Source organism: Lagopus muta, chromosome 25 (assembly GCF_023343835.1).
Source record: "Lagopus muta isolate bLagMut1 chromosome 25, bLagMut1 primary, whole genome shotgun sequence".
Taxonomy (NCBI): Eukaryota; Metazoa; Chordata; class Aves; order Galliformes; family Phasianidae; genus Lagopus; species Lagopus muta.
The window spans coordinates 1,909,516-1,935,982 of NC_064457.1; the positions used below are offsets into that span (position 1 = coordinate 1,909,516).

At 45.6% G+C, this 26,467-nt stretch overlaps 2 protein-coding genes across 3 annotated transcripts; one reads left to right on the plus strand and one right to left on the minus strand.

The window, feature by feature from the left end:
* Positions 1–6,342: 6,342 nt before the first annotated feature.
* Positions 6,343–10,510, minus strand: PHB1 (prohibitin 1). Of its 2 annotated transcripts, none has more exons than XM_048926584.1 (7): positions 10,383–10,510; positions 9,762–9,884; positions 9,210–9,371; positions 8,571–8,713; positions 8,195–8,311; positions 7,126–7,221; positions 6,343–6,711 (listed from the first exon to the last, which is right to left on the minus strand). In XM_048926584.1, the coding sequence occupies exons 2-7, from the start codon at positions 9,847–9,849 to the stop codon at positions 6,499–6,501; spliced, it is 819 nt and encodes a 272-aa protein (XP_048782541.1). In that variant the 5' UTR covers positions 9,850–9,884; positions 10,383–10,510; the 3' UTR covers positions 6,343–6,498. The 2 variants fall into 2 exon arrangements, with proteins under 2 accessions (XP_048782541.1, XP_048782542.1); XM_048926585.1 differs by having other exon boundaries at positions 10,302–10,420.
* Positions 10,511–12,182: 1,672 nt separating this feature from the next.
* On the plus strand, positions 12,183–24,506 carry DHX8 (DEAH-box helicase 8). The gene is made up of 23 exons (XM_048926581.1): positions 12,183–12,425; positions 12,662–12,747; positions 12,966–13,038; positions 13,317–13,402; positions 13,893–14,002; positions 14,106–14,411; positions 14,712–14,856; positions 15,199–15,402; positions 15,776–15,863; positions 16,014–16,111; positions 16,210–16,357; positions 16,632–16,813; positions 17,175–17,369; positions 17,696–17,881; positions 18,388–18,598; positions 18,928–19,109; positions 19,336–19,476; positions 19,853–20,008; positions 20,201–20,338; positions 20,677–20,805; positions 21,390–21,586; positions 21,738–21,917; positions 23,072–24,506. Exons 1-23 carry the CDS (start codon positions 12,299–12,301, stop codon positions 23,289–23,291), a joined length of 3,588 nt encoding a protein of 1,195 aa, XP_048782538.1. The 5' UTR covers positions 12,183–12,298; the 3' UTR covers positions 23,292–24,506.
* Positions 24,507–26,467: the final 1,961 nt, after the last annotated feature.

Consider the following 26,467-nt stretch of genomic DNA (forward strand, 5'->3'; position numbering starts at 1 on the left):
TTTTGGGGGGAACAAAAAGTCTTTTCGCCTACTGAAATGCTACCTGCTGGAATATTTTATTACTGCACATAAAACCCAGATTTGAGCTCCCTGTGGAGAGCAGGGATTGGGACTCTCAAAGTTCACAATCAAACAAAAGGACAGCGTATGCTTGGGAAGCACCACAGTAAGATCAGAATGGTGTTTATAGAGGCGCAGATTGGCTTGGGTTGGGAAGGACCTTAAAGATCATCTAGTTCCAACTGCTTGCCAGCTTTCTTCTTTGCCCCAGCAACTCCTGCTGTGTGGGCATGGGAAAGGAGTAAAGCACAACATGCGTTGCTCAGGCCAGCCCTGTTGGAGCTATTACTGGCAGACTCAGTTCAGAGCAGATCCCAGGCTGTTCTCATCTCTGCAGGGACTGTGTATAGCTGGCAGGGGAGAGGGTAGCTAAGGGAGACCCAGGTTTTGAGAGCATGTTGTTGCCCCTGCTCAGCCCCACACCTCTGTGCTATGCAGCTCTCCATAAAGAGAGGCCATGTAATTAAATTTCAAACCTTGAATAATTAAATTTCAAACCTTGAAAAGAGCAGGAAGAAGAAGGCTCTGAAGACTTTTTTTCTTGTCAGATGGATGAACAAGAAAGCAGTGGGTTGTAGAGATGCTATTTCAAATGTGAAATTCTGTCAGAGGGATACCTGTGTCCAAAGGAGTGCAGGTGAGGAGTGAAGCCACCATTTCCATTTCTGTATAAAGGCACAGCCACTGCTAATGTCTGACTGTGGGACAAGAGCAGGCAAGTGCCTTGATAAGTTTTTTCTCCAATGTGTGGGGAGAACACCTAGTCTCTCAATTTGTTTTGCTGTACCCACCTTCCCTGATGCTGTGTCTGTGGTTTTCTAGCCTGGCTTCTTTACTCTGAACCAATGGCATGAAGTCCCCTTACCTTAAAATAGGTACTGGAAGATTGCAGAGGCTTTCCTGTAAAAGATGCTTTTCTACTTCAGTTTCACACAGTGATTTTGCTCTCCCCAAAAACAAGTTGTACAGAGGTTAAAAGGAAATGTTAAGTCCCTCTTTCTCAGCAGACACCTAGGACTCTGCAGAGGAAGGACTTAAAAAGATAAGGTACTGAGTGCAAGTATTCTTGGACTGTCAGATTTCCAACATGACAACAAAGCACTTGTCCTTATCTCTCTGCTTTGTCACTTCTGCATCTGTGTTGGGGAAGAGGCTGCTGCAGAGGAGACTGACTCTTCTAAGCCTTGCTGTGTGATTTGGCTCCTGAATGCCCAGGGCACCCTGCAGTTGCACACTTTCTTCCCTGGCTGTTTTATTAATGGAAGTTGACATCCTCATGCTGGCTCCCAGGGAGGGATCTGTCTGAGTCATTGGCTGTAACACAGCCCTTTTCCCACAAAGGGCTCCCTTCAGCTATTTACATCCCTCTCTTTGATCTATCTTTTGACATGAAAAGACATGTCAGCCAGGTAAAGGGAAACAAACAAAATGCAGGAACAGTCCCACATCTCTGCTTGCACATGATCTGCTCCCTAGCACACGCCTGCCTTACAGCCACAGATCCTTATCAGCCCTCTGATTTCCTTGCTATCATCTCTGTCTTCCCTTCATGCTGTTGTTTAACTTCTAGAGGCATATATGTGCATCTTGTTCACTGCTCAGTAAGATGCTGTGGCACGTTTGCCTACTTTCTCTGGTATTTCCCTTCTATCTATAGTACAGCTAGTATGGGAAATGCCCTCACACATCCTCCTCACTTCATGCAGTGCCAGGAACAGGTGATACAGATCTTCATTTCCTGCCTTCAACTGCTGCAGTGTTTCAGCAAGCAGCTGTTTGCAGCTCACTCCAGAAGTAGCAGCAATGCAACTATAGGTGAATTCCTTTGTGGAAACCAGATCCTTCATTGCTAAGTAGCTTAGGATCTTTCGGAGTTAAAAAGACTAAATATTATGCGAATTCAAATTAGATGCACCAGAACACAGTATCACACACCTGTGTTTTTTTTCCTATAGGAATGGGTGTTCTAGAATTGCTGAGAAAGCAAATCTAATGGATAAGAATGTTGTTGAGATGCAGCTCTTTGGAGATGACTGCTGGTGCCAGGTGCAGAATAGTGTGGGAAGGAGAAAAATCAAACAGAGCTTAGTTCCTGCCTTTATCAGCAATTAATTTTCTTGTGGCATTGGCCAGCTTGTTGGGTTTGCACAGCTTGGTGCTCTTGGGCAATCTCTGAGCTGATTGGTCTGGTTATTTTATGTCTTCCAGGTAGTAAACCAGTGCTGGAGTGCTCTGGTAAAGGAGATGTCTGTCCGGTCCAGGGCCTGCAGTCCCATTTAAGCTGTGCTGCTATGGGATGTGGCTCCGTTGGTGAGGGTTCTCTATTCTACCCAAGCAGCAATAGCTCTCTGCATCACCTGGACTTGTGCTATGATAATTTCTTGGGAAACTCTCAGCAGCCAGTGAAACAGCCCTCCCAGTGTTCTTTCTTCCTACAGCCATCAGGGAGGTGGGCTGCCTTCCTTTTGTCCTACTCACTGTTCCCACAGGTGAATCTTCATGGCTTGTGCTGTTTCTGGGCTGGCACCAAGCATAGCAAGGTGCTGTTTGACTGAAGCCTTCACGTCATAACAGTTCTGCTTTGGGAAAAGCCTGAACTCAGCATTGAGGGCCTGGTGAGAATGCAGTTGCAAGTAGGATTCTTTTTCCTTCCCCAAAGGGGAAACGCCTTCAGGGTTGCTCAAGGATGCTGCAGTGAACGGGCCCTGAGGGAGAAGCGAAACTTAAGCATGGACAGGAGCACTGATGTCTTGCTGTAACCCAACCACTTGCTTTTTGGACTACTAATACTTTAGGTATTGTGCTACGTCTTGCAGGATTCAGGATCCTCTCAAGCAATGGGAAAGGAAGCAAAAGGGAAACAAAGGGCTTTTCCTGCCAGCTCTTGTCACAGGAAGCCCTATGCTCCAAGGGAACTACCCCCTTGAGTGTTGGGCTTTGACACTGTATCAGCACAGAGAAGATCAGACAGAGGAAATTCCTGTTCCCACTCTCCCTTCTCTTTTGCTAGCTCAGTGTGAGGCCACAGTTAAAGATTATCTGTCTCCAAATAATGCAGAGTTAACACCACCAGCATCTCTCTTCATACCCTTGGTTAGACCTTGAGAGCAGCAGGATGCAGGTGGAGTGGCCATACAGAGATCGAGTAAACTCCTGACTCCACACAGCACTACCTGAAAATTAAACCATATGTCTAAGCTTGCTGTCCAGACACTTGGTGCTATGACTGTTACGTAAGCTTTAAGACTTGTGATGAAGTAATTAAGTGTGAGTATCACCATAGCAGGCTGTGGAGACATGTTCTTTTGTTAAGAACACCTCTACTCTGATCAGCATCAACTTCCTACCAGAGTTATATGAGTGCAGGTCCATTATATGTTGGCTAGTGAGGAAAAAAGTGGCTAAACTTGCTCCTTTCCACTCCCATCCAATATTATAGCCCAGCTTGATGTGTGAAAACACCTCTATGGGTTTGAAAATCACCCACTAAAAGCTGTGTTTGAGAGGAAGCAATTGCCTCAATAGAGCAATATTTACTGGCTTTGCAGAGGGGGCACAGTGAGACTCACCCCTACGAAAGTCATGTTGCGTTAATGTCTCTGGGGTGGGCTTACCTTATTCAGGCTTAACCTTTGCTTCCTTCCTGTCCTTGCATCTGCTGTGTATTTTTAACCTACTGCTTCTGAAGCATCCTGCACACATTCTTCCCTAGCCTCCTCCTGCCCTTCCTGCCCCACTTTGTCTACCAGCTTGGGGGACAGGAGCATGTCACTCTTGCAGCTGGCATCTCACACTGTTAACTTTCTGCCCTGCCCTCCAGCAGCTGGGATGCACTGTCCCAGCCTTAGGCACAGTGATGGCCTGTCAGAGATCAGGGGTAACTCACTGCAAGTTTCTGATGCAGTCCAGATCAGTACTGTATGCAGATTTAGCATAGGAATCTCAAATGCTGTTTTCACAGCAGTAATAGAGCTAAGCCTCAGAGGGGACCCTCTGCCCCCTGTGCTGCCTACTGTCATGCAAAGAATAATTAAACTAGCTGAGCTCCAGCTTGGATTAGGCAATTATTCACTTCCTACCTACTTCCACAAGAGCTTCCCCCCATTCTCTGCATTTTGGGATAGGCTTTTTCTGCTTGATCTGCAGTACAAAAGAAGCAATAAGGAAACTCCTCCCTATTCCTTGTTCTAACCACTTCAGACCTGCTGCCAGTTTGCTGCAGGGTACAAATTATCATAAACTCAGGGAGCTCCCTTACCTAGAGAGGTTTCAGCAGTTTTGGTATACTAGCAACTATCAGAGTAGATGCCCATTCCTCTGCAACAACCATTCTGCAAAGTACAGCTGCTCCAGAGCACCTGTCTGTGTGGTTTCTTTTGCTCTCCTCTCAACTCAGGTAAGCTGGTTATCTGTTAAATAGGAAGAGAGGGGGTGAACAGAGGAAATCAAACAGTTTCCTGTTTGTTTATCATGAACAAAAGCTTGTTTGGCTGGTCTGTATGTTGCTAGCGGGCTAGCCCAGCTGCTGTGGTTAGTGCAAAGCTGAGCTCTTCCATAGCATGAAAGGAAGTAGTAAAGCCAAGTCTCCAGGGGATGGGAGAGAAGAATCTTCCCCCCCCCCACTTCTTTGGAACTTTGCAGACAAGGCAGAGCAGGGTGGGCTGGGAGATTTCACTGTGGATTGTAAGGCTTTGATGTGTGAAGGTAGCAACCAAATGCTGCTCTTTGGTCTAAAGCAGGAGATGCGTTCTGGCACCTCTGCCAGCACAGAAGGTTGCATACAGGGCCCTGCAGCAGCCCCAGCAGGTCTCTCATGTTGCTCACAAACAGCAGACCTTACCCAAAGCTATCAGTCCCCACAGCTTAGTTTTTGGGCTGCTTTCAGATAATTGCCAGTGATAAGTCTGTGCTGCCGTTACTGTAATTGCTATGGTGCCAAGTAACTATGGGGCTTTAGATTGAAAAAATGCCAATCTTTTACCAACACTGGGTAATTCTTACTTCCAGTAAGAATTGGAAATACTAGTTGTCTGGATCCAGAATCTCAATTCTATTTCCTAATGTCAAGCTATACAACTTCAACCCTGAAGTCATGCCTAGATGACTTTGTTACTTCTGCCCACCCTGTTAGTACTAAGCTAGGGAGAGCCTTCAGGATCAAAAGGAGCACAGGAGGAACAGTTGAAGGGCTGCAAGGAGACACACAACAAAGCAAAACCACCTTGGGACCAAGATGACAGGCATTTGTTCAGTATTTTCTGTAGTTTAAAGGGGATAAAACCTGGAGATGGGACCAGAGATGCTCCATATGGTCGTATGGTCATCAGTTTTACTAGCACAGCGTGACACAGGGAATACTTTTACCTGCTTTCCAGAACAGCACTGCCCATCAGACAGCTTTTATACCAGCTTTTTTTTTGTTTGTTTGGGCAGTGTGCTACTGTGAGTGCCACTGTGTGTGCCCTTGTCCAGCTCTGCTCTATGCATCCTCTGCCCAGGCCAGGGGGAACCTTCTCTCCGGGCAGGCCGAAGCACAGCTTGGTCCCCACCACCCTCCGCGTGCAGATAGCAGATTAGCTGCTGCCACCATCTGGTGGGAGAGCAGCATAGCTGCCGCCCCAAGCCTTCAGTTTGCATTCGTTTTGCTTTCTGAAAAAGTTAAGCTCACGTGCCCTTCTGAGCACTCTTTTTTAGAGTGTGACTGTCACATCCACTGATCCTGTGAAAGAACTAAAGCTACACAACAGGAGAAGTGGCAGGGAATAAATCAGGATGCAGCAAAGGCAATGCCCAGCATGCATGTAAAAAGTTCTTCCTGCAGAATCATCTTTTCCTCCATGCCTGAAATCCACCCACCACATTAAGTGAACCTCTGCTTTGTCACCCCCAGACTCAATCCACTGTCTTTCCAGCTCTCACTGGCATGATTCACAAATAGCAAAGCCACTACACAGCCCAGGTGTCCCCTTGCTCTTTGCTAACACCTGAGAAAACACTGGCTTTACTGACCAGCAAGTTCTCAGCTTCTATTCCACAGTGCAAGGACCTGCAACTTTGTAACAGCCCACGTGTAGTCAGCCTAAAGGCACTGAACATTGCAGCAACACATTGATACAAACACTGTGGTGTTCTGAGTGCCACTGGGCCACTTAATTGTGCCCAGAAATGAACAGAAGAAAACTCCTTTACTCAAGCTCCCTGAGAAGTTGGCATTCTCAAACCTAGCTTAATTAATGGTCAATGAAGCCATTACTCTGACAATATATGGGAGGCACACAGGTCTGTTCTGAAGCTTGTTCAGTTTTATTTAAGAATCCTGTCTCAGTTGAATTTTCATTATCTCTGCTTTACCCAATCAGGAAAATGCAAGGATTTTTCTGCAAAGAGCTGATCTGGCAGGTAAAGGTGATCAGGGTAGCTGTGGCTGCAGAGCCAGGTTCACTGTGGCAACTGGAGGAGTACAGACTGTCCAGAAGGCAAGTAGGTAATATTGCGAGACCTTGAGAGCTGGTAAGCAATATCTTCAGCTGCCTCCAGCTTGCGTAGCTCAATTAAGCCATCACCTGCAGTGGCTAGTGAGTTGGCAATCAGCTCAGCTGCTTTGGAGTCTCCCTCAGCTGAGATGACAGCTGCTTTCTTCTGCTGCTCAGCCTGCAAAGGAACAGATGAGAAGAAAAGTGAGCAGAACAGGAAACAGAAGGACGATGCTACTGTCAAGTTTAAAGTACAAATTTCCCCTTCACCAGCCTACTGTTCTTTCCTCCAGAAGACTTAAGAGAGCTAGAACAGGTGGTTGTATCTTAAAACTGTGTATATACACACACATTTTTTTGCCTATTATGGAGGAGAGGTTTAAAAGTCTTGAAATTGTCTTATCTTAACCTCCTGGAAGAGCAACTCACCTAAGGGCACTCTTGGTGGATAGCTGTCTTAGAAGATTTGAGAACTGTGAACTATATTAGCATTATGGTTCTGAGTGAAACCAAGTGAATGAAACATTCACAATGAATTACAGAGATACCAGAGACTGTTTTCAAGCCAAAGTTTCTCAGAAGGATAAAGCACCTTTTCCACAATGAACCTGGCTCGCTCTGCTTCTTGCTGGGCCACTTGCTTCATTTCAACTGCTTCAGTGAATTCCTTGCCAAAGGTCAGGTGGGTCTGCAGGGCAGAAATCACAGTTCACAACAGCATTTACAGCGACACTGCTATCAACAGCACACCTCTAAGGCAGGAGGCATCCTGCCTTTATCAGAGAAGATGGAAAGCCAGTATCACTAAACAAAAATTAAGAATGCAATGTAACAGAAGCTAAGCCTAGCAAACTTTCCCCTTCCTTAAAAAAAAAAAAAAAAGTCAAGGAAGACACCATAAACACAATTTCAATCCAGCAGGTCAGTCAACACAAATATCTTGAGAGACATAATATGCTCTCCTACCATTTCTTTTCTCTTCATGCTCAACTATGCACTGTTGTGCCCTCCCTGAGCTGTTCTGTACACATACAGACTACTGGGATGCTCCAAGGGAAGTGTGAGTTTCCTTAAGTAGTGTATTCAGAAAAAGAGACTCAAAAAACAATCACAAAGCCACATTCCTGCAAACGCTTCCTGTGTGTTCAAAGCCAGATGAAAACGCTTGTTTCCCTTTTCTCTAGGCAGGATTTTGGAAGGAAATCCCAGAAGAGGGAGATGCATGCATAGATCAGTCTGCCAAAGATTTAATTTACAAAGCTTCTAGGGAGGAAGGAGGGGAGTGCTCACTCCCTGAATAGTTTTAAAAGACACCACAAAAAAAAAAATGCTGTGTCTCAGGGTATTTGTGGAACAGCAGGCTTCTCTATAGCAATCTGCAGACTGATCCATCATCCACAAAATCATTTGCTTCTCATTTTAACTACACAAGCCCTTTAATTATGGACTCTGTTGATAAGCTAGTGCAAGAACTTGCTCAAGGACATAGGAGGCCAATGACACAACCAACTGCTTTGAACTGTAGCCACTGCATCATGTGCAACTGCAGACAAACATGGTCCACATACACAAACTTTCACACCCCTTCTCTGATCCTCTACCAATTTTCTTCCCTACTGCTCTTGTCTGTGCAGAGAGAAGAACTGAAAGAGAACTCTTACCAAGGATACATCATCCAGAATGAGGCCAAAAGTTGCTGCTCTTTCTGTGAGGTCTTCACTCACTTGCCTGGAGACCAGTTCTCTTTGGGTGATCAATTCTCCAGCATCAAAGCGAGCCTGAAGTCGGAATGGACAACAGTGAGAGGAATGCTCTGCTTGTCACTCAACTTGATGGAAGTAAAGCCAAGGAGTTAGAATGACAGAGAAGCAATTAGCACAGCTACAGTTTTAACTCCTCTGGGTTGCCCGTTAGAGCCAAGGGGTAGAAAGAGAAATCTCACTTTGGAGCTTTACATTTTCCACAATCCAGCAGGTCCCATAAGCGCTAAAACAAAAGGTGGTGGGTGGAACCCAGCAGCATTCACACTGTTCTTACCACAACAGACTTGAGGATTTCAGTTGTGATGGAGGGCAGCACTCGCTCATCGTAGTCCTCTCCAATACTTGTGAAAATGCGGGGTAACTGCGCGGTCACGGGTCTGAACAGGATACGCAGCGTGATGTTCACATTCTGTAGATCTGCAGAAACAGTCACAGATTTAGCAGCAGGGGAGGAGATATCCCGAAGTTGTCCTCTCCAAAGGAAAGCAAAATAAGACAAAATAAACATTCAGATTTCTAAGAAAGGAAAGGTTTTCAGTTTTTCTTTTACCAAGGACTGCTTTTCATCTAGGGATCCAAATCCTCCTTACAGATTAAATTTAAGCTTCAGTTTGTTTGTAACTCAGGGAATTACTGACCCTACTGCAAACATAGAAGTTTTTTATTTAAGGGACAAGTATCAAACTATTTCTGACTGCTAAACTGGACTCTATACACACAAAATCTCCACGTTCAGAAAAGAAAACCCTCGTGCCTGTAGTCCTCTTCAGCAGGTTAATATATAATAAAGGTCTTGACTGTGGGAAAGCTTTTTCTCATGCATCTGTTCACCCAGCTGCAAAGCAGCAAAAGAGACACACACGGCTCATCAGAGAGCCCAGATCTTGTAGAGCTGCCCAGTCCAAAAGCTCACCTTTACTGCCAGTGATGACAGGTATGTTACGTGGGCGAGAACGGCAGTCAAAAATGATTGGTTTCTGTACCCAGGGGATGAGAAAGTGAGTGCCTTCTCCTACCACTGTGTCCTGGACCCCACGGAATCGATCAAAGATAACAGCTCTGTGTCCTGCATCAACTGGAAAATAAAACAACATTGTTTCAGTATTGTCACAAGTTATACCTGCACAGCACCAAAACCTCCACGGAAACAGTCTGGGAGTTAGTTAAGGCCTTTTGCACTGTGAAACTGGTGAAAATATTTACATTCTTAGGAGCAACAAATCAAAAGAGAATCTCATCCATACTCATCCATAACCCTTGACCTCTCAGCTTGCTCACAAGAGACAGTTTTCTTGAGAAAAGTCTGCAGTCCTCCTCCTTACGCAATGCACAAGGTACAAAACAGCCCTGAAAGGCTTCACGGCTGTTTTCCCCAGACGCCATTAGCAACAAAAGTACAGAGCAAACAAGAGCCTGGCAAAAAGGATACAAAGAGAACTGGAAGCACTCAGCCTGTCCCACTCACCATTGTATAGAGCAGAATTGACGACTCCACCTGCAACAGCCAACCCCAGGCCGAACTTCCCAATGCTTTCAAACACCTTGGCAGCCATTTCACACGAGTTCTAGCCCCTTTAACAAACACCTCCTGCAAAAATCCACGACTTCTGTAAAACTATGCGAAACGAGAAAGCCAGGCAGCCCTGCACGTGTGCACCTACAGACCTGGGAAGTAAAGAAGTAACCCTCCTCCAAGGAACCCGCCCTGCAGTAGGAACATTAACAGAGCAGCTCTTTCTCTCCCCCTCAGCAGCCACACAGGCTTCCTTTCCCCCTCCCCACCCCCCAGCAACCACCACGCTGCTTCTCCCTGAGCTCTGAGCCCAAGGCCCCGCAGCTCTCCCTGCCCCAGCTTCCCCCACCCCCCTCGAGGACCCCCACACCCCGAACCCACTTTAAGCTCCTCTCACGTCCCCGTTCTCCCCGCCGCCCTCCTCCCATCCACGCTCCTCGAGGCCGCTGACTCCCAGGACAAAGGCCTGGTGGGCGGAGGTCCCGCTCCTACCCGCAGACCGCAGCGCAGCTCCCAGCGGCCCGAGACCCTCCGCCACCTCCCACCCCGCTCTCCTTCCGCAGCGCCCCTGACCTCCACATGAATCCGCGGCCGCCCGCCCTACCGCGCCTGCGTGCTACGTCAAGACGCCCGCTCCCCATTGGTCCATGCTTCTTCGCGACATTGTGGGACTTGTAGTTTTTCTTTGCCTTTTCAGCTGTCGGGCGGGACACAATTCCCGGCGTGCTCCGCGGCGGCCCGCTTGCTGAGTAAGACCGCTTGTCATTGGCTGTTTCTCCCGCTGCCCGCTACTGCCGCTCGCTGACAGAAATGAGGCACTGCGGCCTGAGGGAGCGGGGCCGCTGAAAGTGATGGGGGACCCTCGAGGCCTCCAGGGCTACCCGACGTGCTCTGATGCACTCGAGGCTTCCTAGAGTTCCTCAGTGTGCTCTAGGGTGTTCTAGAGGACTTCAAGGGCAACCCACTGAAACCAAGAGCACACCAGAAGCCTCCCTAAGCTCCTCAGTGTGTTCCAGGGTGCCCTAGAGGCACCAAGGACTCTCAACATTTAATTTCTCGTGGTCTTTTTAAAGAGAGAGAAAAATTTTTTTACAGGAGGACCATTCCTGTCAGCCTTCTGTCTGACTGCAGTAACACCACCTATGTGACAGGTGTATTAAACGGATGCTTTGAGTTCTAGTTTAGATGCTGCCTGATGCATTCTAGATGGTAAAATAGCAGAAATTTTTACTCAGGAGCTGAGCTTTTTCTTACCTCTGTCCCATTTAAGGGGAGCACCAAAGCATCAGAACAGCTGAAGAAAACCTCTGAACCCTTCTTCAAAACACGCTTCCTGAACCAGCAACAAACACAGGGCTGTGAGTGTGAAGCATTGTCCCTCACTGTGTCATCTGTTGGGATCATGCAGAAATAGTGAAGCTTCCTCCCTGGGGGAGCTCTCAGCCAACAATCCTGAAGCCTGGCAGCCCCAGGGAGAGGATAGGGCATGACAAGCAGAGTGAATAAGGATTTGGGAGAGCGCTCACTGCTTAAGAGAGACTCTTCCCTTTGAGGCGCAATGCTGTTTTATTTAGCTGTTAGCTTTTGCTGCTGACATTGGTGAAACGGCCTTTGCGTTGTACACAGGCGGTGCTGGGTTCGTTCTGCTGGTGGAGGTCTGGGAGTCTCTTGGTCCTCACCATTGTTGCATGTACTCTACAGCCTAAAGATGCAAAGGGAAATTACTTTGTCTCTTCTGTCCCACAGTGCTGCATGATGTTCTGCTTTGTTTCCCATACGTGTGAAATGCTCGAGGAGTCATTTTGCACGATTCACACTAAGCCTACAGGAAATTACCAACCTCTTCCTCAACGATCTAAGCACAAAACAAAACAGGAACGCCACAAATCTAAACGTGTCCTGCGTGGCTCTCACATGCGTTCCAGCTTTTTCAGGAGCTCCTTACCGAGAAGCGGTTGGGCAGTTTGGCACTGGGGTTTGAGACACGATGACACGGGCAGCAGCAGCGGCTGGGCTGAGGCTCTGTGACAGGAACGAAGCAGCCCTGAGTCGGGCTGGGGCCGGCTCTCAGCCCCTCCTTCCACCCCGGGACCGCGGGGTCGCTTTCTGCTCACCGGGCGGCAAGGCCTGCGTCGTACCGTTATCGGCGCCGTGCCTGGCATCCATCCTGGAGCCACCAGTTGCCTGCAAAATGCGGACGGGGCGATAAAAGCCACCCCGTCGCCGCGCCTCCGGCCCCGCCCCGGCCCTCCACGCACCCGTAGAAACGCGGCCCTGCGCCGCTCCAGCGCCGCCTGTCTGCGCCTCGCCTCCCAGTGGAAGGCCGACATGGCGGCTGCACGCGTCGCCTAGCAACGGGCACTTCCTGCGCCCCGAGCGCCCACCGCCTGTGCTGATTGGCTCTGGAGCGAGCCGCTCTAGCACACCCACATCCTCTCTATGATCAGAATGACTTCCGGTGCCTCTCGGATACGGAAGTGGCTCCGGGTATGCGGGGGGAAGCTATGGCGGACCTGGCAGCTTTAGAGGAGCTCGCCAAGCTTGAATATTTGTCGCTGGTTTCCAAGGTCTGCACCGAGCTCGACAACCACCTGGGCATCAACGACAAGGACCTGGGTGAGCGAGGCGGGGCGGCAGCTGCGGGGGGAGGGCGGTTGTAGCCGGGCCTGGCGGCCGCAAAGCCTTTAACGAAGGGTTTTTGGAACTCAGAGAAAATTAAAAAAAGCCTTCCGAAGAAACACTGTGGCGAAATTTGATGTGAGCTCCCAGAAAGGGAAGCCGCTGCCTTGTAGGTAGATGGATCTAGCTAGGCATTGCCCTCGTTTGATTGACTTTGTGCTCTTTCTTTGTAGCCGAATTTGTGATCAATCTCGCCGAGAAAAACACCACGTTTGACACGTTTAAAGCTGTTCTCCAAAAGAATGGGGCTGAGTTCACTGTGAGTGAGATCTGAATGCTTTTTGTGTGTTCCTTTGACCTGAATTATCAAGGAGAGTTGTGGGGATTGGCTGCTGATTTTTTTCAGCTGCACAGCTATGCAATATTCAGCTTTTCAGTTTTCTTTGCCCTGTTGTTTACCCCTCTGTTGTGCTTTGTAATAATAAACAAAAGTGATGCTATCACTTCTTAGATCTAAGCCTTCCATTTCCTTTTCAGGATTCCCTCATTAGTAACTTGCTGCGTCTCATACAGACAATGCGGCCTCCATCAAAACCATCTACGAGTAAAGGTGAATGAAGTCTTTGCCCTTTCATCAGTTCAGCTAAAAAGAAACAAAAATAACAAAACTGTACTCTCACGTCCTTTGCAGTTTTTGTTTGTATTTATAGAGACAATATATATTTGTATTTATACAGAGCAATATATGTTAGTATTCTAAAACCTATGAGATCAGTATTAACCTTTGTATTTGGCTGAAACTTTGTATTTAATTTCAGATAGGTTGAGCAGAAATCATTTTGACTCTTCAAAATTTTCTTGTTTGTTTTATTAATCTTTATTAATCAGAGGCTGTTGTCAAACCCAAGTCGGAAAAGGAAAGGTTGAAGGAATTATTTCCAGCCCTTTGCAGGCCAGACAATCCCAGCGTTAGGGTAAGGTTATGATTTCAGTTTTCTTTCAAGAGTGTGCAAAAATGCAGATTGTGGCTTTTTTGATGTCTCTGTTTGCTTCAAGTTTTTCTTCTTAGCATTTGTATCTCCAGCCAAAGCATGAATAGAAGCAGACTGAGAAATAAAACATAAGAGCCCGAAGGCTGATATTATTGGATGTAGTCATCAAGAATAGCTGTTACAAACAGTTGCTTGTACAAACTTACATTTTGTAACTCGGTAATTTGGTTGGAGGTTTGGGATGAAGCTGTCTTTCACATAGAAGCAGATTGGCTCACTATTGTGGCAAAATAAAGTAGCTTTGTTACACTTTTCATTTGTTCTTATCATATATTCTGCCTCATCTTTTTTTTTTTTTTAAACTTGTATTCTTTCTGACTAGAAATGCACAAGATAATTTTTTCTGTAGGTGAATTTTTGGTGATGGATTCTTTTCTCAGCTGGCTTATAGAATGATTCTCTGTTCTTGTAGAACATGCTGGATGAAGATGATGTGAAAGTGGCAGCGGATGCACTTAAAGAACTTGAAGCTCTGATGCCTAGTGCAGACAGGCAAAGCAAACAAAGGAACAGTGAGCACCGGTGTGTTTTTAATTCATCTTTAAGGGAATGGATATTGGCAGTTAATATTGTCTGCTTGCTCTGTGGAATTTCAGTGTGAATATATTTCCTTTTGTTTGTTAAGGGCAAAGAAAAAGAGGAGGAGCCGAAGCCGGAGCAGGGACAGGAAACGAAGGCACAGATCTCGTTCTAGGTCTCGTTCCAGGACTTGGGATAGGAACAGGGGTAAATCCAGATACCACTCAAGGAGCAGGAGTCCAAGTAGGGACCGTAGGGATCGAGACAAGTATGTTGAGAAGAGCAGTGAGAGATGGAGAGACAAGCATGTGGACCGTCCACCGCCTGAGGAGCCTTCCATTGGAGACATTTACAATGGCAAAGTCACCAGTATAATGCAGTTTGGGTGCTTTGTGCAGCTGGAAGGTCTGAGGTATGTTAGAATAATTACAACAAATCTGGTACTGTTCTGTCTCTGCTTTTTTCTGCTGGTGTCTTAAAGAGATTACAGTGCTACAAAACGGTACGCTGAGTTTTGTTGCTAAAATAAAGTTCTGTTTCAGAAAATAAGGTAGACAGAGGAGAACGTGAACTGTTTTTACCAAAAAGCAGTTTATGAACATACACAGACAACTAGTTGACAACAAAATGTTTTAATCCAGACTCTGCATGATCTGAAGGACCGTCTCAGTAATCATGTTCAACGTCTCACGTGGTTCTGTTTCACCTACAGGAAGCGTTGGGAGGGCTTGGTCCACATCTCAGAGCTTCGAAGAGAAGGACGTGTTGCCAACGTTGCTGATGTTGTGAGCAAAGGTCAAAGAGTGAAGGTCAAAGTGTTATCCTTTACTGGATCCAAAACCAGCCTGAGCATGAAGGTATGGAACTGTCCCATCCCCCTGGATGTGGAATCCATTCTGTGGTGCTCAGTGTAGAAGTTATGGGATGCTGAGATGTTTAAAGATTGCATTTCTTTTTGTTGTCTCGTTAGTGAATGCTAACACGTAATTCTTCAAGTCAGAGATACAACTGTAACTCGTTTTTTAAGTGACCTGTTGTCTCCTATTCATTTTCTGTAGTTCTGTGTGTTTCTGATGTAATGGTCTGAACAGTTGTTTTGATTTGACGCTCACCTGAGAGACTAATGAAGCTTCAAGCTGTTGCTGTGCTTATCTAGATGCAGCGTAAGTAGAGCTGACTAATTCATCTATCTGATGTAGGATGTTGATCAAGACACTGGGGAAGACTTGAATCCAAACCGGAGGAGAAACTTGGTTGGAGAAACCAATGAAGAAACTTCAATGAGAAACCCAGACAGACCCAGTCACCTGTCCCTGGTGAATGCCCCAGAGGTGGAGGATGATACCTTGGAACGGAAACGGCTCACCCGAATTTCAGACCCAGAGAAATGGGAAATAAAGCAGGTGTGTTTTGTCTTGAGGGGAGTAGGGTGTCACTCAGTAAACCTGCTAAGTTTTGTGGTCTAAAATACAGTGCGTAGTTTAATTTATGCTTTGACTCTAAGTATAGAGCCTGCTGCTTTCTTGTGGGGCTTTTTGGCCAGCTGTCTCATGCTTATGTTATGCAGAATAACAGAAAGACTGTTGTGAGGCTGGATGATGTGGGGAGATGTGTCCAGAATGTCCTCAATGAAGGAATGGTGCTTTGTTTTGAAATCAGAACATTCCTTTATTCCTGGCTTGCAAGTCTGATGGTATCATTAGAACTGAGACCTCATGGGTGCAAGCTGTGTTTGTTCATGGGGATAAATTCATGTTTTATTCATTCTCTTACCAGATGATTGCTGCCAATGTGCTTTCTAAGGAGGAGTTTCCTGACTTTGATGAGGAGACTGGGATTCTTCCTAAAGTTGATGATGAAGAAGGTAGTGTTTCTAAGTACTCCTATGGCTCTTAATTCCTTATGTTTCTGGACATGAGAAATCACATTTCTGCTGTGAAATGAATGTGAAACCTATCACAGTTTTCTTAAGCATTTGGAACTCTCTATTAAAATTACCACTTGTTGAATTTAGATGAAGATCTCGAGATTGAGTTAGTTGAAGAGGAGCCACCATTCCTTCGAGGTCATACTAAACAGAGCATGGATATGAGTCCTATAAAAATAGTAAAGGTAAGAAGAGATTTTTAGGATTAAAGACAGGATGCTTTATTTAATTGATTTAATTGGGAGCACTTGAAATTTTAATGTTTTTTTTTCTTGCTTTTCAGAATCCAGATGGTTCGTTGTCCCAGGCTGCAATGATGCAGAGTGCTTTAGCTAAAGAAAGAAGGGAACTTAAACAAGCCCAAAGAGAAGCAGAGATGGATTCTATCCCCATGGGGCTCAACACACATTGGGTGGATCCTCTCCCTGATGGTATGCCTGCACACATCCAAATGTGAACTGTGCATTTTTTTGTGGCAGCTGAGGATGCATTACTAAATAGCAAGATGGAAGGTGAAACAATTTTATTTTGCTTTTAGGCTGGAAATTAATGTAATAGAGGGGGGGTATTTATATAGGAACTTTGAAAATGCATAAATGCACAAGAAAAATATAGAAGGGGTGGATGATGGAGTGATAGGAGCAGGATTATTGGGATCTGTGCTGCGTGAACTTAAATGTGATGATGAAATTGATTCTTTTCTAGTGGATGGAAGACAAATAGCTGCAAATATGCGAGGTATTGGGATGATGCCCAATGATATCCCAGAGTGGAAGAAACATGCATTTGGTGGCAACAAAGCCTCTTATGGTAAGAAGACACAGCTTTCTATCATTGAGCAGAGAGAGAGTCTCCCAATCTTCAGACTGAAGGAGCAGCTGATACAAGTAAGACTCTTGAAATTATGTTTGAACCAGCAGTCATTTAATATAAATGTTGTTTTAGCTTGTTAGCAGGTGAATAACCACTTGATAAGAGCATAGCTATAGCTCAGAGTAATTATTTTTACTTACAAATATAGATGTTAGTAAATCAAAATTAAAACTAGAATCACGTGGCCAAAGAGATTTGTCAGCAGTGTGGTTGAGAAGTTTGCAGACTCTTTCAGTAAGAGTACATCCCTTTTGGTCTGGGTCAGCTGCAGCAAGAGAAGTAGGTTTTCAGTTAGACCTAACCATACTACATCTGTTTTTGCTTCTTCTCATTTTTGAAACTGTGAATATATGTATTTTTAATGATCTTTTCTAGGCTGTGCACGACAACCAGATTCTGATTGTTATTGGAGAGACAGGATCTGGGAAAACGACACAGATTACTCAGTACCTGGCTGAGGCAGGGTACACATCAAGAGGAAAGATTGGATGCACTCAGCCTCGCAGAGTGGCTGCAATGTCTGTTGCCAAGAGAGTGTCAGAAGAATTCGGTTGCTGTTTGGGACAAGAGGTGAATTTCAGAGTTGAATGATGTACCAGAATAATTGTGAAGAAAAGCAGAGGAAATCAATAGTGGAGCTGTTCTGTTGGTTTTTTTTTTGCTAATGTACATGTGTGTGTTCCCTTGTAAGCTGGAAAATTGGCTGGCAGAGTAATCAAACTAGGAATTAATGGTGTTAATTATCACATGCTTCGGCAGGGGGTTGGACACGATGATCTCTGGAGGTCCCTTCCAACCCCTACAATTCTGTGATTCTGTGATTAATTCTCTCTTTTGGGTGCAGATGCAGTTTCAGTGTACAAATGGTGTGTTTTCTATTCAACTCTTCCTTTTAGGTTGGCTACACCATTCGATTTGAAGACTGCACTAGCCCTGAAACTGTCATCAAGTACATGACAGATGGGATGTTACTGAGAGAATGCTTGATAGACCCTGATCTGACCCAGTATGCCATTATTATGCTGGATGAAGCCCACGAGAGGACAATTCACACTGATGTGCTCTTTGGACTCCTGAAGAAGGTAATGTCATATCTGATTTCTGTTGCTCTGATGTCCCCTGTGTGCTGTACACAGGTAGGAGCCCACTGGGAAAGGCAAGGCCACACAGGTCAAGTTCATTTCAGTACTGAGTTTCTTAAGAAGCAAAGCTATTTCCTGATAATGTCCATGTTTTTCTCTGTGTGAAGATGAAGCAAGCAAAATTCAACAGAAACAAAAAGCTTTAGCTTTCCAAAGTGCTTTTAATGTTGGGTGAGCAGAGGAATGCTGTTGCGTTGCTCTTCCTTCTCTGCCCAAAGCTTTCTGTGATGGGTGCTGCTAAGGAAGGTTTGAAATGTGACCTCAGTGGCTCATTATTTAAACTTCCCAATGCTGGATTGAGTCACCCAATTATTTGTCAAATGACCTGAGACAGCTGGTCACGTTTCTTTCTTAAATACTAAATATTTCTTTGACTGAAGTCAATTGCCATGTTTTAGTCGTCCCAGAGACAATAAATGACCTGAGAACTTTCTTTCCTGCCACAGACAGTGCAGAAAAGGCAGGATATGAAGCTGATAGTGACGTCGGCAACACTGGATGCTGTCAAGTTCTCTCAGTATTTCTATGAGGCTCCAATCTTCACAATTCCTGGCAGAACGTACCCAGTCGAAATTCTGTACACAAAAGAGCCAGAGACAGACTATTTGGATGCTAGTCTGATTACAGTAATGCAGATCCACTTAACTGAACCTCCAGGTGAGTGGAGAGTCATGATTTGTGGGTGGTGAGTCTGGGTGATAGGTAACTGGGGGACTGTAAGCTATGAGCAGTGTCTTTCTGACTCATGGAATGTAGTTGGTAACAGGAGCAGAACAGAGCCCTTGGCACTGCTGTCTGTTGTTTGCAAATACAGTCAATAAAATGCTAAAGATGCTGGGTGAAAGGCAAAGTGAATTGCTTCTGGCTGAAGGGCCAACAGAAGTGGGGCTCTCTGCTTCAAATGGAAAGGTGTCACATGGAAATCTGGTAATACAGGAGCTGTACTAAGCATAGTTGATCCTATGCATATTTCACTTCCTTTGTAGGTGATATTTTGGTGTTTCTGACTGGCCAGGAGGAGATTGACACAGCCTGTGAGATCCTTTATGAAAGGATGAAATCTCTGGGACCTGATGTTCCAGAGCTGATTATCCTCCCAGTATATTCAGCCTTACCCAGTGAAATGCAAACCAGGATCTTCGACCCAGCCCCACCAGGAAGCAGAAAGGTAATTTCAGCTAAGTGTGACTTCATTTTCTCCTGGTATACTTTAATAGTTGGGTATTTAACAGTGCTGATCACACTTCTTTTAGCGTTTCCCATCCTTGTAGTTACTATTTCAAACAAAGGGAAGTACTTTTGGAGAAAAGGTGGCTCTTCCATAGCATGGAGAATGTTTTTGGTTGCATCTATGCCTATAGAAAGTGGTGACTGAAGCAAGCTGTTGTTTGTAGGTTGTTATTGCCACTAACATTGCTGAGACATCGCTTACCATTGATGGAATATATTATGTAGTCGATCCTGGCTTTGTGAAGCAGAAGGTGTACAACTCCAAGACTGGGATTGACCAGCTGGTGGTTACACCAATCTCACAGGTAGGCATTCTGTACTCAGTGCTCTTATTTCCTGCTGTTAACATGCATTGAAATGGTGTGGGATCCAAGCACAAAGTAAAGCAATGATAAAACTGCATTTGTGAAAACTCTTTGAGATTTTTTTGTGGCCATGCTAAGGAAAATCATAGAATCATAGAATCACCAAGGTTGGAAAAGACCTAAAAGATCATCCAGTCCAACCGTTCACCTATGCCCAATAGCTCCCACTAAACCATGTAATGTAACTTTCCTGGGATGTGTTGGAAATCCTTTTTCTCTATCACAACAAATAAAATGGTGAATGATTATTTTATGTCACGTTTTTTAATGGTACCTGTTTACACCTGTTCACTGCCATGCCTTTTTTTGCCTCTAGGCTCAAGCAAAGCAGCGAGCAGGAAGAGCTGGGAGAACAGGACCTGGGAAATGCTATAGGCTGTACACAGAGCGTGCTTATCGAGATGAAATGCTAACAACCAACGTGCCTGAAATCCAGAGAACAAATTTAGCCAGCACAGTGCTCTCCCTGAAGGTGGGTATTTCTCTGGCTTTCAGCAAGTCAGCCTGATCATAAACTTCTCAGTGAATTAGGCTCTGCTTCAAGCCTTTCCATGCAGGTTCAGTCAGTTGATGATTTGTTTTGATGCTTATGTATCACTGGCTGGAGTTTGGTGTCTTCCTTCTCCTCTGTGTTTTAACTTGCCTCTCCACTCCCTCTGCTCAGGCAATGGGCATCAATGATCTGCTGTCCTTCGACTTTATGGATGCTCCCCCAATGGAAACTCTCATCACTGCCATGGAGCAGCTGTACACTCTGGGAGCTCTGGATGATGAGGGATTACTGACTCGACTTGGGCGCAGGGTAGGCTAAAGAAAACACTTCTTGGTGCTGTCTGGATTGCCATTCAGAGGGTGGCATGGAGCAGTTGTTTTGTATTTTCTGCTTTTTAAGGATCAGCTGTTATTTTTGCTTGTTCGTAAGGTTACTTATATGAATATCTGCAATAATCTCCTCTAAGTGTTGAGATTTCCTTGTGAGTGTGTGTATAGACAAATAATTTAATGTTGAATATAATTATCCTGGATAATACACACAGTTTTGATGAGAAAGCATAGGAGAAAGAGCTTTTCTCTATTCCACTGAGAGAACTGAAGGTTTTTTGAGGCTTTTCAAGGTACTCTGAAACAATTCTTTTGCAGATGGCAGAATTCCCCTTGGAACCCATGTTGTGTAAAATGTTGATCATGTCTGTACATCTGGGATGCAGCGAGGAAATGCTGACAATAGTCTCCATGCTGTCTGTTCAGAATGTGTTCTACAGGCCGAAGGTAAGGAATGCTGCTGAGAGGAAGCACTGTTACAGCATGAGTGTGTTTTGTGTTGACTGCCTTAGGTCTTAGGGAGTGAGCATATCTGCCAAAACAAACCTGTTGGTTCATGCATTGCATATCTGCCACCTTTTTTGGACACTCTGTAGCTGGGGGGATGCTAGTAGTTTCTTTGCAGGTGGGAAGATGGAAGTTACAAGTCTTTTTCTTTTCCCAGTAAATACGTATAATCCTAAACCAAGTCAGCTTTAGCTCTGCAGGTCAGAATGGCTTTGTCATTTTCATGTATATGGAATGTATTTCTTCAGGACAAACCACTGATGATTGCTTTTAAGTCAGCAAGCAGCAGGCTGTGCTGTGGTAGGATTCCTTTGCATCAGACTGCTCTTGAAACCATTGGTCCTTTGTTAGGATGGCCTGCTGCAACTTAGACCAAAATTGAAGTTAACAGACTATGCAATAGTGTCTAATTAATGACTTATGAGCAGATTGGATAAGTGGGGAGGGGGTTGGAAGAGCAGCAGGGTCAAAGCTTCAGCAGCTCTGGTTAGATGTAAGTGATGGATGCATACTTTATGTGTTAGGATAAACAAGCCCTTGCTGATCAGAAGAAAGCCAAGTTCCATCAGACAGAAGGTGACCACCTCACTCTGCTGGCTGTGTACAATTCCTGGAAGAACAACAAGTTTTCCAATCCTTGGTGCTATGAAAACTTTATCCAAGCCCGCTCCTTACGCAGGGCGCAGGACATCCGCAAGCAGATGTTGGGCATTATGGACAGGTGAGCATCTCCAGAGGAACTTTGTGCTGTTCTTATACTACAGGAACTGAATAAAACGTATTAATCTGATGAGAGTGGCTCCACTTGGCTATGGAGAACTCGGATTTCTTTATTTCTTTTTTCTTTTTTCTCCCTCGCTCTTTTCTGGCAGGCACAAACTGGATGTGGTGTCCTGTGGCAAAGCAACAGTTCGAGTCCAGAAGGCCATTTGCAGTGGTTTCTTCCGAAATGCAGCAAAGAAGGATCCTCAGGAGGGTTATCGAACGCTCATCGATCAACAAGTTGTCTATATTCACCCATCCAGTGCTCTCTTCAACAGGCAGCCAGAATGGTGAGCTGTCATGGTTTTATGGTTTTTTTGTTGTCTAATTGATGTAAGGAAAGGGATATCATGTAATTTCCTATTTCAATTCAAACTCCACAACTTAAAAGCCTGTCATATGCACTATTTGTAGTACACAGATCGAGGTGTAGGCTTCTGATTTCTGCAGTGAGTGGAGTAAGAGAAGTTTCAAATCTGCTTTTGGCTCTTTCTACTGCTGGAATGTGTGCCTCTGCAGACATGAGACTTTCGTTTAGAACCAAAGCTGGGACTGAATTCGTGGCAGTTCTGTGTTTCTGCTTTGTGGGATTGAGATTTGTGGAGTGTTGAGTAAGAGAATGAGTCGTTTTGGGCTGAACGGAACTTTCTATGCTGAAGAGGTAGAGGAAAGAGAAGGTGGTTCTTCTGGAGGATTCTTTTGGAGTGTTCTGCTGAACAGGGGAAGAATCAGAGGGAAGAATCAGCCCTTGACGTGCCTCTTTTGTATTTCTTTTTCTTTGGAGATCTCAATATCCCAACTTGCTGCTTCTTTCTCCTGCAAGAAAGATATTGAGGCCCTGGAACGTGTTCAAAGGAGGGCAACAAAGCTGGTGAGGGGTCTGGAACACAGGCCATATGAGGAGAGGCTGAAGGAGCTGGGAATGTTCAGCCTGGAGAAGAGGAGGCTCAGGGGAGACCTCACTGCTCTCTATAACTTCCTGAAGGGAGGCTGTAGTGAGCTGGGGGTCGGCCTCTTCTCTTGTGTCATCAGTGATAGGAGCAGAGGGAACGGCTTCAAGCTACGGCAGGGGAGATTCAGGCTGGACATGAGGAAGTATTACTGTTCAGAAAGGGTGGTCAGGCACTGGAATGGATGCACAGGGAGGTGGTGGAGTCACCGAGCCTGGGGGTGTTCAAGGAAAGGCTGGATGTTGTGTTGAGGGACATGGTTTAGTGGGAGCTGTTGGGAATAGGTGAACAGTTGGACTGGATGAGCTTTGAGGTCTTTTCCAACCTTGGTGATTCTATGATTCTATGATTCTGGAGGGTTCTTTTGGAGTGTTCTGCTGAACAGGGGAAGAATCAGAGTGAATCAGAGGGAAGAATCAGCCCTTGACATGCCTCTTTTGTATTTCTTTTTCCTTGGAGATGCCAATATCCCACCTTGCTGCCTCTCTTCACAGGGTGGTGTATCACGAACTGGTGCTGACCACCAAGGAATACATGCGTGAAGTGACAACCATTGATCCCCGCTGGCTGGTGGAATTTGCACCAGCATTCTTCAAGGTTTCGGATCCAACCAAACTGAGCAAACAGAAGAAGCAGCAGAGGCTGGAACCTCTGTACAACCGCTACGAGGAGCCCAACGCCTGGAGAATATCACGCGCGTTCCGACGCCGATAAGCACCCTGCCCTCCTCCCACAGACTGCTTTTCTGGGTGACTTTTGGACTGCTGTGTCCAAAAGCAAATCTAAAAGCAAGTGTCCCTTCTTTTAGGACGCTTGCAATTGGAGTTTACTTACAAAGTTGACAGAAAAGAGGTGTTTTCAGAGAAAAAGCACAAGGGGGCGGTGCTTGCTTTTGTCAGCTGCTCTTCACGTTTCTACAGCAGTGTGACAAATGTCCTCTGTATTGCATCACTTCAGAAACGGCCCTTGAAACACTTTGAGTCGTTCCCCTTTTTTCTTTTTAGAGATGAAACCTTGAGGCTCAGAAATCTGAGCAGGACAACAACAATAAAAAGGCAGTGGTTAAGAAATAGCTGCTGACCAACCCGACTGTTTGGAATGACCAGGTTTATTTCTTTACTCTGCTAAGGGGCTTATTTCAACTTACTCTCTCAGACAGTGGCTGTTTTGAGGGAGCTGCTTATTCTGCATTTTTCCTGTTCACTTTAACTATTCCTTCTGCAATGAGCTGTTTAGTATCTATGGCTTTGGAATAATGCAGGAGAGATCCCTTGAAACTCAGCTAGAATGTCTGTTATACTTGGATAATGGCACAGGTCAGACTGCAAGTCTTATCCTTCCTCACCATCTCCTATGTGCTGAAGGCTAGTATATCAAATGGTAATTAACCACATCCACTCTGTAGCACGGCTCTGTCTATGAGCATAAGTGGTTGCAGATGTTTGGACTTTCTCTACAATGTGTCATGTGTTTTATTTCCACTTCCAGTGCTTGGTGACATCACAACCGTTGGTTTTTCAAGAGGATATTCTCTTACAGCTGAAACGTCTGTAAAACACAGTGTAACAGTTCCCTGTTTGAGAGCAGATCTGACTGTCCTGTGTGCACTGTGTCATGCTGGAGGTATCTGGAAATTGTTGGGTTTTCTTTTTCTGTTGCAAACAGATGAAACTTATTTGGTGCCATAGATGGAGATCTCCAACTTTTTTTGTTTGCTGAAGTTGTTTAAGTGAGTAGAAAGAACTTGGCTGGTTGTTCTCTACCTAGCTACCAAGAAATATGCTTCAATCTGCAAAGGAGATACGCTGTATTTATGTACAAAAGTGGACAGGGATGTTGTATATACTGTTTTATTGTGTTATATAAATACCCTGAGCTCTTCCCTGCTGTTACGTCTTTACAGAGCTAAATAGAATTAGAAACTTTGTACGTTTGGAGGCTGTTTATTTTCCTTGTGTCACTGTGCAGATACAGTTGTCCTATTGAATCCTCTTCTGAGCCATTTCCCTTCTGCCTGCTGGCAGAGAACAAGCTTAGCAGTGAATTAGCTACAAGTAAAGGGGGAAAGGAGACAGGGAGTGAATAACTGGGCATGATGAAACTGAAGGGTTGCAATGAGTGCCATTCCCCAATGGTTGGCAGGCAGACTGTTATTTGCCTCCAGCTTGTGCTAGTGAGCTGCATCAAGCTGTGGTTGGCTTATATATATATGTGTATGTTTTTATATCTTATTTTTGTCTGTCTTATTTCTTCCTGAAAGCCCAACCTTTTGCCCTTCATGCAAGAAAGATAAATGTGATTTTTACGGCCGCCCTCACACGTGCTCCATCTGCTATAGTAACTACTTTAGCCTCATTAATGGGCTTGTTACCAGAGCCAGTGTGACAGCAAAGTGCTCCTTATACAACAGGGGCTTTGTTTGTAGTAATTCAGTTTCCATGAGCTTTCTGTGACAATTGCAGAGGGCTGTGATGTCGAGCCATTAGCACTTGTGTGGAATTTTTCATTTATGAATGTATTGTTCTCTTCAAGCCAGCTGGGAATACAGTGAGCCCCCATTTTCAGCCCACGTGTTTTGCGTGTGCATTTTCTGTCACCTGCATAAATCCTTGGGCTGGTGGCTCTGTGCTGCAGGTGCTGGAGCTGCATTGGTTGTGCTGCTTGGTCTGGGCTGAAAATGGTGCTGCTGCTCGTGGAGCTGCTTGGCCAGCAGTCTGTGTTCAGGAGGGAAAGGAGGGAATCCTTGAGTGCAGAGAAGTTTCTCTTTTTGAAACAGTTCCCTTTGGCCAGAATAGAAGCAAAGAGGTGGAAATGAATTGGATCCTGGTGGCTCCTGGCTATTTTGGAAGCGTTGCCATTCATTTCTGCTACCAAGATCTGTCAGTGCCTGAAAACTCTGATGATGCAAATCCGTTGTCAGACTGGTGCACCTGAGCAGAGCCAGCAAGGGGAGGAGGAGCTGCTGGGTGACTCAGGTGATACTGAGCAGTGCTGAGGGCCACAGCTGCCAAGCTCTGCCCTCTGGGTGTCTGCTGGAGCCCTGGATCCTCCTGCAGTGAGCTGCCTGTGAGCACAGAGGTGTGAACTCCACTACAAATCCAGGATCAGAGCTGGGGAGAGCATCCAGAGCCCCTGCAGCACCAGTGGTGAATGCAGGCACTGCTCACCTGTGCTCAGCTGTGCATCCTTGCACTGCTTTCTTTCATAATGTTCGTAATTTCTATGTTCCTGTTGTGCATTAATGCACATACTTCAAAACTGCTGTGCCTGCTGGGCTGTTTATGTGGTTGGTCTTTTTGGTTTTGCTTTTTGTTGTTGTTGTTCCCTCTTTAATAACTCGCCTTTAATTCATTTGTACTGGGATCCTTGAACTACGCCAGGGTTTTGGATAGGCAAAAATCAGTTTGGTTGGGGCTGTCAGCTGCTGGGATGTGCCTGCCTGACCCTGGGGGCTCTGTCTGTCTCTGCCTGATAGAATGAAAGCAGAAAGGGCAGCAGTGCACCCCAAACTCACATGGAGCTCACTCAGAGAAATGGAAACAGGTGCCATGGGGCTGAGCCAGAAGATGAGAGGCACTTCAGGTGCCATTAACTGCTCCTGCTAACGAGCTGCTATTGGGGATGACATTTGTTCCTGTGATTCGAGGAGGAGGGGGAGATGTGCAGAGGTGGCATTATGGGGCTGAGGAATTTAGCAGAGCAAATCTCTTGAGCGTATCTGCAAGCTCGATGCCTGTGTCCTCCATAAAACACTGCAGGGGTTTGGTTGTCCTGCTGTCAGTGCCCATGGGGTTGTGCTCATCCATGGTGTGTGATGGTGTGGCATGCACTGCTCAGCATTCTGGCTGGTGCTCCTGGGACAAGACCAGCACCAAAGCAGTGGAGCAGTG